General features: G+C 46.0%; 1 protein-coding gene across 1 annotated transcript in view; it reads right to left on the reverse strand.

The window, feature by feature from the left end:
• The window catches only part of FAM178B (family with sequence similarity 178 member B), a 113,063-nt gene that overhangs the window by 75,676 nt on the left and 20,515 nt on the right, over positions 1 to 16,872 (reverse strand). The window contains exons 2-5 of the mRNA XM_078056637.1: positions 8,531 to 8,600; positions 7,888 to 8,327; positions 6,554 to 6,615; positions 4,550 to 4,651 (exon numbers count right to left, since the gene is read on the reverse strand). Coding sequence (XP_077912763.1) covers positions 4,550 to 4,651; positions 6,554 to 6,615; positions 7,888 to 8,327; positions 8,531 to 8,576 — 650 coding nt within the window. The 5' untranslated portion in view covers positions 8,577 to 8,600. The remainder of the gene's footprint in view (positions 1 to 4,549; positions 4,652 to 6,553; positions 6,616 to 7,887; positions 8,328 to 8,530; positions 8,601 to 16,872) is intronic.

A 16,872-nucleotide genomic window follows, 5' to 3' on the forward strand; every position in this document is an offset into this window, starting at 1 on the left:
AAATTGTCAGGATTGAATGACCCATTTAAGAGGGAGTGGGGAAAAGGGAGGCAGTTAAGACAATTCCTAAGAACAAAGTAAATCTTTGCATCATGACCGACTGGCCACAGTGCACTGGTAGGTGAAAACAGCCAAGTTTCAGAATAGGAAGTGTGTATGTGTGTGTGTGTGTAGAGGTATACACACAGACGTATGCACACACATGTTCTTAGAAACATGGAACACCCCCCCCACACCTGACGTGCCCAGCTACGAGCTGGAGTCATCCCTAGGGGATAGGATTTGGGGGAGGGGGCAGAAGAGACATTTCCTGTTTACTTCATACAACTGTGTTCTGCTTGATTTTGTGGAGACAGAACACACATTTGACAATAAAAACAGCGAAAGAAAACGAGCTACAAGCACTGCATGCCCTCCTGTCACCGGAGGACGGTGACCTCGGAGCGGGAGCAGCACTCAGGGCTCCTGTCGGGGTCTGGGACGCAAGCAGCGGCTGCTGGAGGCGGGGCAGCTGGCAGCCCACCACTGGCCCCATGAGATTTGTCTCGCTTTCTGGCCACCGACCCGAGAACAGGTGCCGATGCTCATCACAGGGCCATCCGGAGGGTGAAATGGCACACGGTACGGAAATGACATGAAAACACCAGGGAGCTTCTGCTCCTGTGGGTTTTTTGCAAGCGGCTTGTGCAAACCACCACACAGACGGGAAAACATTCTTCTGTTTTGTTCATTTCTTTGCCATTTCAGCTTTTGAGGATCTATGGCTTATGTTACTCGTATATTAAGGAAAAGGTGCAAATTATTAAAAGTCTGTGGGAATTAGGCTCATCTGTAAAAGGGTCTTAGTCTTGTCCCCCAAACCATCACACAAAGGGACTTTTGTGATACTAAATATAACGTATGTGCATTATTAAGAGTTCTGAGATGACTCTTCCACGTCTAATTGGGGATTTCCTGTGCAGCCCCAAAGTGAGGATAAAGGATGATGTTAGGGTTGAAATATTCCCCCCTCCCCTGCCCCAGCACACACACACAGTCTTTTAACTTTAAGAAATACAGAACGTAGGATGGCATCCATTCAAGATGCAAGCCAGTCCTTAGAGCATGAGGGGATGCTGGGCTCTGGGTGCTTGTGGGTCTCTTCCACGGCGGGCATCCACGGCAGGCGTGTGACTCCTGGTCACAGACAACTGCTCTGGCAGATGGTGGCTGGCCCCCAGCCGCAGCCTCACCCCTTCCAGACCCACGTCCTTCCTTGGCCCCATTCAGGGATAGAAGAAGCTGCTGGCTTTGTGTATCAGTGAGTAATTTTCTTTGAAGCAGAGAGTCGAACTGTCCCATCAAAATGATCTCACATCAAAACCACCACCTCAAAGTGGCTGTTGTCAAAAAGGCTTTCTCAAAGTACTACTTGAAAATGTCACGTGCCCAGAAAATCATTGGCGATTTCAGAGCCTGGGACACCTGGCTTAAGCCGGTTCCCCAGATAACTCCCTTTCTGTAGGGAATTTCAAAACACCCAAGCCATGACTTCCAGAAGCCTGGATGCACTCAGTAGAAACGTCAAGAGCTAAAATCGTTATTCTTGCTACTGAGATTTTATTTTTTATTTTTTTAAGAGTTTTTATTTATTCCTTTGAGAGAGACAGAGAGAGTACAAGCAGGGGGAGAGGCAGAAGCAGGCTCCCCACTGAGCTGGGAGCCCGATGTGGGGCTCGATCTCAGGACCTGGAGATCATGACCTGAGCCCAAGGCAGACACTTAACCATCTGAGTCACCCAGGCGCCCCGCTACTGAGATTTTAAAGAGGGTTTAAAAGGTTTCATTCCAAGGTTACGTATCCATTGAGTAGGAAACCTGGAAACAAATCCATGAGCCCCGACTTAGAGAGACAACTGTTTTTATCACTTATGATGCCACCAAGGCACTCTTGTCCAAAGAGGCCTTTAGCCCAAACCCAGTGCTTCCACTCAGTCTCCACAGCCGCCCTTCTGGGTTCGCTGTGCGCCCTGCATGGCACCCCTTCTCTGGGCCTCTAGGCAGCATGTTAGTAGCTCTCCACCTGTGTGGGATGGCTGTTCCAATCCGAACACTCACAGGTGTTCACAGTGGAAAGTATCAGTGAGGAGGCTGCGGTCCTCCTAACCAAGGCCATGGGTCAGCAAACTGCCGTCTGCGGCCAACCCCTGCCCATTGCTGTGAACGAGGTTTTATTGCAACATAGGCATGTTTATTCACTTATGTATTGTCTATGGGAGCTTCCCTGTTACAACAGCAGAGTTGAGTGGTTGTTGTCACAGAGACTGCATGGCCCTCAAAAGCCTAAAATATTTACTATTTACAAATATAGAGTTTGCTAATCCCTGATTGAGTCCAGAGATGGTTATCAGAAAAACTTGAGGGAAAAAAAGCAAACAGCCAGCCACAGTGATGTTGATAACCATCCCTGGGCAATAAAAACAATGTAAACCATTTGGGGGTCCTAAAATGGAAGCCCCAAAGAAGGCTGTAGGTTGTCACTCAACATTCCCTTAGTAAGTGGAAGCAGAATGCTAACTTAGAGTGTGTACAAAAACTTGACCTATCACTGCTTAGACCAATGCTTAATAGCCTAACTCAGGCTGACAGAAAAAAAAGCCAAGCCTGGACAGGCAGATGATCTAGGGCATGTTCACCAACCTGCCCTCAGCCACATGGCTGAGGTGACCTCATCCCCTGCAGTCCACCCCAGCCCCTCCAGCGCACTTGGTTCCTGAGGGAGGGAGGGAAGGAAGGAGGAAAGGAAGCAAGGGAGGAACCAATTAAAAGAAAGAAAAGGAAGGGAGACATACAGAAAGATCTACCCTGACTCTACTTCCCCCTTCAGCTACTGCACATTTTTCTCTTTCGACCTCTCCTCCTGTTCCCCTTTGGGCCTGTTCCAGTCATGTTCACCCCCAGCACTCCACCAGAGCTGCTCTTGTCAAGGTCACCGTGACCTCTACATTGCCCCCTTGAGCCCGTTTTCTCTCTAAACTTGCTCTCCAGGTGAGCTCATCCAGTTTGTGGCTTTAAACGTCACCTTGGTGACTCCTGAGCCTGCCTTTCCGGAAGAGGGGATCCAAGCCGTCTCCTTGGTCTCGCCCCGGGATCCCCCAAATGAACTCTTGACCTCACAAGGGCCCCCACTGCAGCCTTCGTCACTTAAATCTTCCCCAGTTTAATTAGACAACTCCAACCTTCCAGGTGCTCAGGCCCAAATCCTGGGGGGGGAGTCCCCTCTGATTCCCCTCTTTCTCCCATACACTCCATCCAGTTCATCAACAAATCCTGTCAGTTCTACCCTAAAAATATATCCAGACTGTGCCTACTCCTCACCACCCACCCTCCCTCCCAGCCTCTTACTTCTCAGAGGATGACTGCCATGGCTCATTTGCCCCTGTCTGCTTTCTTCTGTCCTTGCACGCCGCCCCCCCCCCCCCCCCGCCCCAGGCTCCCCAGTTTATCCTTGACACGGCAGCAGAGGATCCTGTTCAGAGCAGTGGCGGCTAGCTTACAGAGAGGAGAAGCTCATGCATCGAGCCCACTCTTGGCCTCCCTGACCTCCTCTCCCCAGCCCTCCCCTCCATGGCTGCCGCTCCACTCTCCCTGCGGGCCCCCAGAGCTGCCTCTCATCTCCTTCACAGTGCCCTGCTAGAAGCCAGCCACCTGCTCATCGAGGTCTTCCCTGATCCTTATGCACAATCTCACAGGCCTTCCACGCTCCTCCCGCCCCCTCTCTTCTTTATCCTCTCTCCTGAGCACTTGTTACCTCTCTTCGCTCAGGAGGACAGAGATTTCTGTCTGGTTTTGCTTTTGCTGTATCCCCAGAGTCTGTAACCGAGCCTGGTACAAAGTTGGACTCGGTGGATGTTTGCTGGTTGGCTGGCCGGACAGACAGTTGGATAGATGGATGGCTAACAGGGTACCCTGATGATGGATTCAACTGCGGTCTCTCAGCGTCTCTGAGACCCTTCAGTACAGATGAGACCAGCCCTCCCTCCAGCCAACGGCCCACTTAGATCATGGCCAGCAGACACTCCCCTCCCCTCGTGACAGCACTGACAAGAGCCACCTTCTTTTCCCCGGGGTGGGGGGGAGGGATGAAAAATGTCACATGACCATATTCTCCCCTTTAAAGACAGTTTTCTCTTAGACTGTGGTTTTGTAGAGTTACTTCCCCCAAGAGACCTGGTTCCATAAATTTGGGTGGACAGTTGGGGCCGAGTAGGCTGTGTTTTCCTTTCTCTGCATCCTCAAAGGCCCACACTGAACCCTGACACACAGTAGATGATCCAATATTTCTGTAATCAATGAATGAATGTAGGGGTTTTCTTGAATGTTGGTTTAAGAAAAGGAGGCAGCTCGAGAACTTATAAATACACACAGATTGCTGGTTGAAATTCTGTCTGAAAATGAGAGCCAGTCAACACTTAAATCCTTTGCCTTGAGAGGCAGGTGCGTGGACTAGCCCCCCCCCAGCCCCCACAAGTGGCCAGGCCCTTGCCCCTCTCATGCCCACGTCTCCCACCTGTGCTCAGGTGTGAGAGGCACTTCATCTTCATCCAGATCCAGGGCGCTGAGGTGGGGGCGGTGCTGCAGAAGCACCTGCTCTCGCTCCAGGGCCTGGTCCCTGCGGGGAGCAGAAAGCCAGTAACAGAGGTCAGCACTGTCCCCAGTCAAGCGACCCAGGCACTGGGCTGCAGACCCTGTGAACACGCCAAGGCCTAGGAACAGGGACACTTCCCTGCACTCCTGCGTAAAGGCCCTCAACATGAGACCTGGATGGGGTGGGGGAGAGGCATCACATCGCATCAACTGTGCTGTCTGGTTAAGCGGACAGGAGCAGACAGGCCTGAAGGAAAATTTTCACCACACAACTTCAAACCCGCCTTTGTGTACCTTGTTTAGGATGTGCCCACTTTTTGACACATCCAGGCCTGTGCTTAGCCCCTTCTCCTCCTCCCAGGGTCTGGCCACACTGACCTGGACAGGCCTCCCAGGCTCATGGCTCCCGGAGCCCCTGACACACGGCCTGCCTTTCCGGCCCCAAGGGCAGCCCTTCCAGGTCCTGCTCATTTCCTTTTCTCCCTACACTTTGGTCTCCAGCCTCAGAGGCCCGTCCCCACCACAGCCCTGCATGCCAACCATTATCTTGCTGGAATTCTGACTCCCTCACCTCCCTCCCGCCCGAAACACACAAACCCCTGAGCAGGCACTGTCCATCCTTCAGCCTTCTTGATCCTTGGTCCCTCAACAGCCTGGGAGCCTCCCCAGCTGTTGCCCTGCCCCTCCAGGTGCTTGCCCTAGCTTTGCCCAAAGGTCCTCAGTTCTTAAAGACTTTGCCTCCAGTCCAGGCTGCCATCAGGAGTTTGGATCCTCCCAGCCAGTGACAACTGAATGATTTCCAACTGAATGTGCCCGGACCTCTCCAAAGCCACATGTCTGGGTCTGAATTTCCTTCCACGCAGGCTCGAGAGTCCCAGCCACCCAGGTCAGCAGACTTATCATAGCCCCAACTGCCCTCCTCCCAGGGCCCCACCCATCACCATTCACCCTACTTCCTCTCTCCCCATTCCCATCCATTCTCCATAATGCAGCCTAAGTGATCTCTGAAACACAGCGGGAAACACATCACTACCCACTTAAAATTCTCCCAACTCCACCCTGTGTTCATGAGGCCTCTCGTGACCCAGCTCCGGTTCACATCCTGGCTGCACCTCCTGCTATGTCGACCCCCAACCCCCACTCCCCAGTGCCGAGAATTCCAGTTCTAGTCGACCACCAGAATATCTGTCATACCCACCTTCACATGTGTGGTCACCCATGACGCTCCCCCCAAATCTCCTAATTCTCCTAGGTTCAAAGATAAGGATACCTGTGGGGAGCCTTTCCTGACCCCCAGGTTAAATGAGGTGCCAGTATTCCAGGCCCCTCCACAGCCACTTCACAGCATGGGAAATACTAGAAGCATGAGGATACATGTCCAGGCGAGCAGGGCGGCACCATCACCTCCACGTATCCAGTGCCTGGCGAGGGCCCGGTAGAGCAAGAATCTCCCAGTGCTGGGTGCCCCGATGAGCTTTACTTGCCCGCACCACCGGCGTGGCGGTGCTCAGGCTGTACACCTCTGTCGAGGCCACCTGCCTTTTCCCCTTCTCACCCACGGAACGCTTGAACGGGAGCCAAGAGGCCCCCACACGGGCATGAATTGGGCAGAAGAGAGCAAGGGATTCCCCCTGCATCCCACCCACACCAACCCAAGATTCACGAGCCCTCCTGAACGAGGGTTCTGTATGTGGCAGAGGTCTGGGGCTTTCTGCCTTCCAGATGACCCCCTTTGACCTGACTACCGTTCCCCGTGCTCACTGTTAATCAGAACACACAGGGTGCTCCAGGAGACACGCTGTGATGGAGTGTGGTAGGCTGCTCGATCCTGATGGGAATGTGCTAGAAGTCTTAGAGGACAACCCCCCGAAATCGCTGCCAACCCCACAGAATGAAGACCCCACGATGGACCTCTTCCCACACTCACCGCTTCTCCTGCAGTAAGTAATCCAAGCTATTGACGTAGCTCTCTGAGGCCCCAAAGGTGAACTGGAGAAACAGGACGTGAGAATGGGGGACAGAGAGAAAGACAGATAGAGGGGGGAGAAGAATAAAATTAATCTAAATTAAGCCCTTTATTTATCTAGTTTATGTTTCTGAATAGGCAATACCCTCACATGATTAAAAACTCGGGAAGTATAAAGGCATGCGGTAAGCTGTCTCCCCGCAGCTGCATCCCCAGCCACCCAGGGCCCTCCTCACAGGTGTTCACTCCTCTGTGTGCTTTCGGAGACATTTTATCCACAGACAAGCAAACAGTCAGACATCACAGACTCCCCCCCATCCATAACGCATATGGTAGCAAACTATGAACCCTATTCTACCCTTGGCTCTGTTCAATTAATAGTGTGTCTTGAGGGTCATTCCATATCAATACTAAAAAGATAAGTAAAAAAAAAAACCACTTTCAGGGTACTCTAATGTAGGACTAGAACATAATGTATTAATTCCCTAGTGGTAGGCATTTAGATTATTGACAATCTTGGGCTATTATAAATAATTAAGACCAGGGATGCCTGGGTGGCTCAGTTGGTTAAGCGTCTGCCTTCGGCTCAGGTCATGATCCCAGGGTCCTGGGATTGAGTCCCACATTGGGCTCCTTGCTCAGCAGGAAGCCTGCTTCTCCCCCTGCTTGTGTGCTGTCTCTCTGACAAATAAATAAGGTCTTAAAAAAAAAAAAAAGACTTCCCACAAGAAGAAAAAACTTCTACTTAAAAAGAAAACCAAACAAAACAAATAATTAAGCCCTATTCTCAAAATAAATTTCCTGGATCCATGGGCCCCTAAGTGTTCCCAGTCTACCTAGCAAGAGCTGTTTATTCCCACCCAGCTTAAAGTTCATCACTGAAGTTTCCATTTAGACATTCCAATCCACTGGACCAGAGTCAGCCCGAGTCTTAGTGCCGGGCCTAACTTAGACCCAGGCACCAAGGTCCCCCTTTCCCCAAGGGGATAACCTCAACCTTAGGCACAAAAGCCTTGAAGGCTCCCACACAGAAGCAGCATCAAATTTGGCACCACCCAAGCCATCTGTTAGCAGAAGTTAGCAGCAGAAATAAGGGGAGAGATGCACCCCAGCCACAAGGGTCCAAGGGCTGGGGAGAGGTGGGGGGTATGCGGTTGAGGAGGGATAGTTAGGGGGAGGTGGCCAATGAAGGGCAGTTGGGGTACGGCCAAGGAAGAGTGGCCAAAAAGGGAGTGGCCCAGGGGTGACTGAGGAGGGGCAGCAAGGAGAGGAGGCCGGGGGGGCTGCTGGCTTACCATGCTGTGGGTGTCCACCACTGGAGCTGCAGCCTTCTGGCTCGGGCCTGCCATGTTCCAGAACGGCTCCTCCAGTGAGGCCAGACTCCCCTGGGGGTCCGAGTCCTGGGGCTCCTGCTCTAACTCCTCAGGCAGCTGGTGGGCCCATGTCCTCAGGGCCTGTGGCCCTGCCACACCCGCCCACCTCGGGGCTCGGGCCCCCCTGCCGGCTGGCGGTACCCTCAGGTTCAGGAACTCGACAGGTGGTGGGCTCCAGTCAGTGGGGAACATGTCCCTGGCTGCATGCACCTTGGGCTTCTTTGACAATGTAGGAGTTGGAGCTGAGGCAGGACTGCTGCAGCGCCGGGTGGGGTGGAGGAGCCCCTGGTGCAGGGGATGGTCGAAGCAGCTGCCCTTCAGGCTGGGTGACAGGAGGGGCGCCACTTCCGCTTCCTGGACCCCTATGGATAGGACAGAGTATTGTGGTACCCCCACTCACCCACCACCATCCCGGCCACTGTGCCATGCTGGGTGAGGAGAGGGGGCAACTCCGGATTGATGTGGGCAGGGGAATGCGAGGGGAATCCCTCAACTGTGGGTTGTCCGCTCCCTCATGGCCGCAGGCCTCAGAACAGCTCTACCTGTGCGGGTGAGAGACACCTACCTTCGTTCTGAGGAAGGGCTGACGCAGTCTTCTCAGGCCCGGCCATCTGCAAACCTCTGGACTTTCTGTCCTGGAAGGAACTGTCTGTCAGGTGACATGAGCCGCCAGAAGAAAGCTAAATGCTCTGAAGTTCTAGGTTCCCTATGGAAGAGGGCCTGGGCCCACTGGTGCCCAGGAGGGAAATCCCCCTCCAGCTCTACCCTAAGGACCAAGCACGTGCACCATGAAGACCAAGTTGCTGAGGTGAAAGGGGCTCAATGTGACCTCTCATTTCAAGGATGTGATAGGCAAGTGTATGGACATCAACTTTTTTTTTTTTTAAACTTTTATAAAATCAAAACTAGCACAGCTCAACAGAAAAGATGTGTTCTGAGATGACATTCTACATGTCTTGCTTGCTCGGTGTCACCCCTATAAAGACTGTTTGCTCACAAGGGGTAGGCCAGGGCTCTCTAGTCCCTGTCATTTTCCCAGAATCAGCACAGACCTGGCACACAGTAGGGTTTGATGCATTTCTGTTGAATGAATGAATGATTTAAAGAGATACCCAGGGCTGACCCAACAAGCTTTCTCCAGCGTTAGGAACTGTCCATCTACAGCTGAGATGGATTATGCCTCACACAGACATCTCTCATCATTTCAGGCTTAGGATCAGATAAACTGAAACGTACATGAAAGGCTGATATCTGAATGAGCTACTTTCCAAAGGAAACAACCATTTACAAAAAGCACAAACACTAACTCAACAAGTGTTCAAACCCAACCAAAGTGGAAGACATTCAAATCAATATGCCTATGAAGTATTCTTTAATCATAATGAAATCATTAAAAAATTAAAAATTTATGATAAATGTTGATATGGCTGTGAGGAAATACATTTCTGTTGGTACTCTAAAATGGCTTATTCTTGGGGCGCCTGGGTGGCTCAATCGTTAAGCGTCTGCCTTCGGCTCAGGTCATGATCCCAGAGTCCTGGGGTCGAGCCCCGCATCGGGCTCCCTGCTGGTGGAAGCCTACTTCTCCCTCTCCCATTCCCCGCTTGTGTTCCCTCTCTCACTGTCTCTCTCTGTCAAATAAATAAATAAAATCTTTAAAAAAAAATAAAATGGCTTATTCTTTTTAGAGAGCACGCTATCAATATACAAATAACTGCAAAATGTTCATACCTGGGATTAGGGAATCCCAGAAACCTGTCCCTCCACAAAAGCAATAATTAAGCTAACAAAACCTGTCAGAACCAACATTGACAGAACTCTAGAATTTAACAAGAAAGTAACAACAAGCAGGGAAAGGCTTAATGAAGAAAGAAGCTGCTAAATTTCAGTACAGTTGTGTTCTGGATTTTGAACTTACCCGACTTCATCCCCCACCCCCAGTTAAGAGGCAGCTGGTGGGAGGCTGTGTTCCTGGTGTGGCTTTGCTGGTGACAGAGAGGGTAATATAAACTCCATTCTCAAAGAATTGTGGTTGTATGTTTTGACCTGTATCCTGGCTCCCTAAGGGATCAACTCAGGGTCTTACCTTTGTTTTCTCTCACTTGGAACTTTCTCAGGGCTGAAGTGGCCTCCTGGGCAGCATTTGCTGAAAGCATTTAAAGGCAAGTCTACCAGCCACAACCACCTGGGGCAAGGGATAACAGGTGAGGCAAGCAGCAGGGCATCTGAACAGCCTGAAAAGGAAGAGGCTGAGGAAGGAGATACACGGAGGAATAAAGATTTTAAAAACTCCCACATAAACCAGAGTCCAGAAGGCCACATGCATGCCCAGGGCTAATGCATGTTTAGGAAAGACCCCAGAAGATGGTAAATGTTAACCTCTGGCTGATCATTAGGCTCCACATAAGCAGGAAGTGAAGGCGAAGGCAGAGTTGCCTAAGTAAGGCCTGCCTAAGCTTTGAGGGAGTACTCCATCACAGAACCAATCTGCAAAGACCAGAAGAGTTTTACTGTGGTGGCGGTGGTGGCATTTAAGGAATTTTCTAACTACTTACCAGTTAACCACTAAGCTTAAGGAACAGTGACTTCAGTGACCACACACAACAAATTAGTAATGTCTTTATAAAAATAGTTTAGAAAAGTCATTAAACAATCAACTACAACTCACAACCAGCAACGGCAAATTCATATGGGGGGGTAGTCCTATTTCCAGGGTTACTGCATTATAATATTCAAGATGAACAATTTTCAACAAAAATTACAAGGCATGCAAAGAAACAACAAAGTATGGTCCATTCATAGACAAAAAAAGAATGAAAGAAACTGTCCCTGAGGAAGCCCAGGCATTGGACTTACTAAACAAAAACTTTACATCAACTGTCTCAAATATGCTCTAAGAACCAAAGAAATGGTGAACAAAGAACTAAAAGAAACCAGAAGAGAATGAGGTCTCATCAAACAGGGACTATCAATAAAGATTTTAAAAATTATAAAAAGGAACCAGACAGAAATTCTGGAGTTGAAAAGTACAAAAACTGAAATGAAAAACTAAGCAGAAGGCTTCAACACCAGATGCAGGCTAGCAGAAGAGAGAATCAGTGAACTTTTATAGAGGTTAATTGAGACAGTCAATTCTGAGGCACAAAATGAAAAAAGAATAAGATGAACAGAGCCTCAGAAACCAGTGTGACACCATTAAGTACACCAATATATGCATAATAGGAGTTCCAGGAGTTGAGAGAGAGATGGAGATAGAGATGGCGGGGGTGGAGGGGGACAGAAAGAATACTGCACTTCCAAGAAGCTCAGAAAACTCCAAGTAGGATAAATTCAAGGAAATCCACACCTAAATACATCATACTCAAACTGTTAAAAACCAGTGAGAGAATCTTAAAAGCACGAAGAGAGAAATGATTTATCACCTACAAGGAAATCTCAATAAGATTAACAGGTGATTTCTCATCAACCCCAGAGATCAGCAGGCAGTGAGATGAAATATTCAAAGTGCACAAAGAAAAGACTGGGGACCAAGAATGCTGTACCCAGTAAAACTATCCTCCACAAAAGGAGAAGATGAGATATTCCCAGATAAACAAAAACTGAGAAAATTTGTTTCTAACAAATCTGTTCTGCCAGAAATACTAAAGTAAATTCTTTAGGCTGAAGTGAAAGGATATTAGAAAGTAACTTGAATCCATACGAAGAAAAAAGAACAATGATAAAGGTAACAACATGGATATACTTAAAAGATAGTATAAATGTTGTTTTTACTTCTAACTCTTTTTCTCCTGATTTAAAAGACAACTGTAAAGCAATAATTACAAACCTGTCTTGATGGGTGCCCAATGTCTAAAGATACAATTTGTATGACAACAACAGCACAAAGGAGGGGTGGGAATAGAGCTATATAGGTGTGAAGTTTTGTATCTTATTGAAATTAAGTTGGTATTAATCTGAACTATACTGTGAACTATGTGATATTTACACATAAATAAAAAAGGCAAGTACTACTATATTTTTGGTTTATAACTCTTTTTCCCCCACGTGATTTAAAAGACAAATGCATAAAACAACAATTATACATCTATGTTAATGAACACACAATGTTCAAAGATGTAATTTGTGACAATAAAAACATAAAGGGGAGGGATAGAATTGTTTTTTTTTTTTAAATGTTTTATTTATTTATTCATGAGAGTCAGAGAGAGAGAGAGAGAGGCAGAGGCAGAGGGAGAAGCAGGCTCCCCACTCAGCAGGGAGCCTGATGCGGGACTCGATCCCAGGACCCCGGGATCATGACCTGAGCCGAAGGCAGACACTTAACCATCTGAGCCACCCAGGCGCCCGGGGAGGGATAGAATTGTATAGGAGCAGAGTTTTTTTATACTATTGAAGCTAATTTAAACTAGTTTGTTATAAATTTAAAATATAAATTATAATCTCCAGGATAACCACTAATAAAATAACTTGCAAATATAAAGAAAAGGAAATGAAGAAGGAATCAAAACGATACAGTACAAAAAAAACCCCAATTAAACACAAAAGAAGGCAGCAATAGAGAAACTAAGGAACAAAAAAGATATAAGGTATATAGGAAACAAAATAGCAAAATGGCAGAAATATTTTCTTATCAGTAACTAGTGTAAATGTAAGTGGATTGAACTCTCAAATCAAAAGGTAGATCTGGGCAAAATAGATGAAAAAACATCTGACTATACACTATCTGCAAGAAACTCACTTTATAAACAGATAGGTTGAAAGTGAAAGGATGGAAAAGATACTCCATGAACACAGAAATCCAAAGAGAGCTGAAGTAGCTATCCTAATACCAGACAAAACAGATTTTAAGTCAAAAATTACAATGGGACAAAGAAAGCCATGACATATTGATATAAGACTCATTCACCAAGAAGGCATAATAATTATAAACATTCATGTACCTCAAAAGAGAGCTTTGGCAGAGTTGAAGGGGGAAATAGTTATAAACTGATAGTTGAAGAATTCATTATCATACTTTCAATAATGTAACCAGACAGAAGATCAAAAGAAAACAGAGGACTTCAACAACACCATGAACCAACTAGACATAAAAGGCATCTACAGAACTCTTCACTCTTCACAGAGCAAAGAGTATACGTTCTTTGAAAGTACACACAGAATTTTCTTCAGGATAGATCATATGTTAGGCCACAAAACAAGTCTCAATAAGTTTAAGAAGATGGAAATCCTTTATAAAGTATCTTTCCTGATCACAATAGAAACTAGACATAAAAAAAAAAGGAAAACTGGGAATTTCACAAATATGTAGAAATAAGACAACAAACTCTTAAACAACCAGATCAAGGAAGAAATCATAAGAGAAATTAAAAAATACCTGGGACACCTGGATGGCTCAGTTCATGATCCCAGAGTCCTAGTATCGAGTCCTGCACTGGGCTTCTTGCTCAGAGGGGAGCCTGCTTGTTCCTCTGCCTGCTGCTCCCCCTGCTTGTGCTCTGTCTCTCTCTCTGACAAATAAATAAAATCTTAAAAAAAAAATACTTAGAGCAAAGTGCAAACAAACACAACATACCAAAACATATGGGATGCAATAGAAACGGTGCTCCCAGGAAAACTTATAGCTCACAAATGTCCATCAACTATTGAGTGGATAAATAAAATGTAACATAGCCATAAAATGGAGTATTATTGAGCCTACGTTAAAAAAAGAAATTAAATCTGGGCGCCTGGGTGGCTCAGTTGGTTAAGCCACTGCCTTCGGCTCAGGTCATGATCCTGGAGTCCCGGGATCGAGTCCCGCATCGGGCTCCCTGCTCGGCGGGGAGTCTGCTTCTCCCTCTGACCCTCCCCCTTCTCATGCTCTCTCTCTCTATCTCATTCTCTCTCTCAAATAAATAAATAAAATCTTTAAAAAAAAATTAAATCAGTAACCTAACTCTATACTGTAAGGAACTAGAAAAAGAAAAGCAAACTAAACTCGAGGCTTGCAAAAGGAAGGAAATAATAAAGATCAGAGGGGAAACAAAAGAAGAAGAGAATAGAAAAAATAATAGTCAACAAAGCCAAAAGTTGGTTCTTTGAAAAGACCAACAAAGTTGACAAACCAAACTAGACTGACCAAGAAAAAGAGGAACTCATATCACTAAAATCAGAAATGAAAGTGCAGACATTACTATCAACCTTAGAAATAAAAATGATTAAAAGGGAGAATACTATGAATAACTGTACACAAACAAATTAGGCAACATAGATGAAATGGATGAATAATACACTTAGGAATAAATTTAGCAAAGTTTAAACTCTGAAAATGACAGAACATTGTGGAAAGAAATTAAAGAAGACATAAATTAATGGAAAGACATCTTGCATTTGTGGATTGGAAGGCTCAAGATCACTAAGACTGTAAAACTCCCTGAAGTGGTCTACAGAATCAATGCATCCCTGTCAAAATCCCAAAGGCCTTTTCTGACAGAAATGGAAAAAGCGATACTGAAATGCATATAAAATCACAGGGGACCTTGAAACAATTTTGAAAAGGAAAAATAAAGTTGGAGGACTCAAAGTTCCTGATTTCTAAACTTACTACAAAGGCACAGTAATCAAAACAGTGTGGTACTAGCATAAGGGTAGACATATCATGTCTAGGTCATATATCAATGAACTAGAACTGAGATTCCAGAAATAAACACATACATCTATGGTCATTTGATTTTTAACAAAGATGCTAACATCATTTGATGGAGAAAGAAGAGTCCAGCAAAAGTGCTAGGACAACTGGACATCCACATGCAGAAGAATGACACTGGATCCTTGTCTCACCCGACACCACACACAATAATTAACTCAAAATAAATGGAAAACCTAGGGGCACCTGGGTGGCTCCGTCAGTCGAGTGTCCGACTCTTGGTTTCGGCTCAGGTCATGATCTTGGGGTTGTGGGATCGAGCCCCATGTGGGGTTCTGTTCTCAGCATGGAGTCTGCTTGAGATTCTTTCCCCTTTCCTCACCCCCGACCCCCGCTCCTCCCCCCGTTCACACTCTCTATCTCAAAGAAATAAATAAGTAAAATCTTTTTAAAAAATGGAAAACCTAAATATAAGCATTAAAACTATACAACTCTGAGAAGAAAACACAGGAGTAAATCTTCATGACTCTAGGTTGGGCAATAGTTTCCTAGATATGATACCAACAGCACAGGCAACAAAAACAAAAGAATAGATACATTGGATTTCATCAGAATTTAAAACTTTTGTGCTTCAAAGACTAGGTCAAGAAAATGAAAAGCAATCTACAGAGTGGGACAAAATATTTGCAAATCATATAAATCTGATAAGGGTCTAGTATCCAGAATATATGAAAAACTTACAACTCAACAACAAAAAGACAAAAAAACCTGTTAAAAAGTAAGCAAGAGATTTAAATGGGCATTTTCAAAAGAATCTATACAAATGGCCAAGGCACATGAAAAGATGCTCAATGTCATTGGCCACTTTATTAGGGAAGTGCAAATCAAAACTATAATGAGACGCCACTTCACACCCACTAGGATGGCAATCAATCAACCAACCAACCAATCAATAACTAGTATTGGTGAGGATCAGAGAAACTGAAGCCCTCACCCACTGCTGGTGTGAATGTAAAATGGTACAGCCACTGTGGAGAAGAGTCTGGCAGTTCCCGAGCAAGTTAAATATAGAGTTACTGTATGACCAGCAATTCCTAGGTACATACCCAAAAGAAATGAAAATAGGTACTCAGACAAAATCCTTGCATGTGAATGTTCATACAGCCAAAAGGTGGAAACAGTGCAAATGTCCATCAACCACTGAATGGATAAATAAAATGTAAGACAGCCATAAAATGGAGTATTATTGAGCCACAAAAAGGAATGAAGCACTGATACATGCTGTAACAATGGATAAACCTTAAAATCATTATGCTTAGTGAAAGAAGCCAGACACAAAAGGTCTCATATTGCATATGATTCTCTCTATCTGAAATGCCCAGAATAGGAAAATCCATAGAGAGGGAAAGTAGATTAGTCGTTGCCAGGTGCTGAGTGCTGGGTGTGAGGGGGAGGGGAGGAGTAATGGGGAGCAGCTGCACCAGGGGTACAAGGTCTCCTTTTTGGATGATGAAGACATTCTGGAACTCGACAGTGCTAATGGTTGCACGACACTGTGAATTTACTAAATGCCCCTGAATTTTAAAATGATTAAATGGTAAATTTTATGCTATGTGTATTTTACCACGAGAAAGGATAAATAGATATATAAATTATCCATGGGGGGGAAAAGTACATGTAAACTAATGTCAAGTAAGTAGAGGACAACACAACTTGGCAGAAATCATGGATTAAAAAGAGAAAAGTACTTAGAGATACAGGAAATAACCATATTAAGTAAAGGATTTATGGTTTGTAATTTTTGTACAATGGCTAAAATAATAAAATATTCTAAAGTTGTGCCTACATCAGTACTGAAGGGCAGCATCAGATGCTTCTAGTGGACCAGCAAGATAAGGATGATGCTAAAAATTATCCTCTGCCCTGGTTCTGGCACCTTGTCCTCCTTTGAGCCTTCAGGGAGGTGTTGCCCATGACTGCCCATCCTTCCATTCACCAGTGGAATTTGTTTCTGGTTTTTCTACCTTAAAAAATAACCAGTTTCTTTTCCTTCTACCCCTTTTTCCTTCCAGTCCTTCCTGAACATTGCTTCTGATTCAAACTTCCCAGACCTAGGGCATCAACTCAGTTGTGTAACTTCCTGGCTCAGAAGCCATGGCCAGGCAAAGGTGTATGAGGGTTCTTCAGAGAGTGATGAAAATATTCCCTATCTTAACTGTGGCAGTTGTTACTCAACCTATTACATTTGTCTTATTGTATTAGGGTCCTTCCCCAATGACCTC

The sequence above is a fragment of the Halichoerus grypus genome, chromosome 10, assembly GCF_964656455.1.
Source record: "Halichoerus grypus chromosome 10, mHalGry1.hap1.1, whole genome shotgun sequence".
In the NCBI taxonomy this organism is placed as follows: domain Eukaryota; kingdom Metazoa; phylum Chordata; class Mammalia; order Carnivora; family Phocidae; genus Halichoerus; species Halichoerus grypus.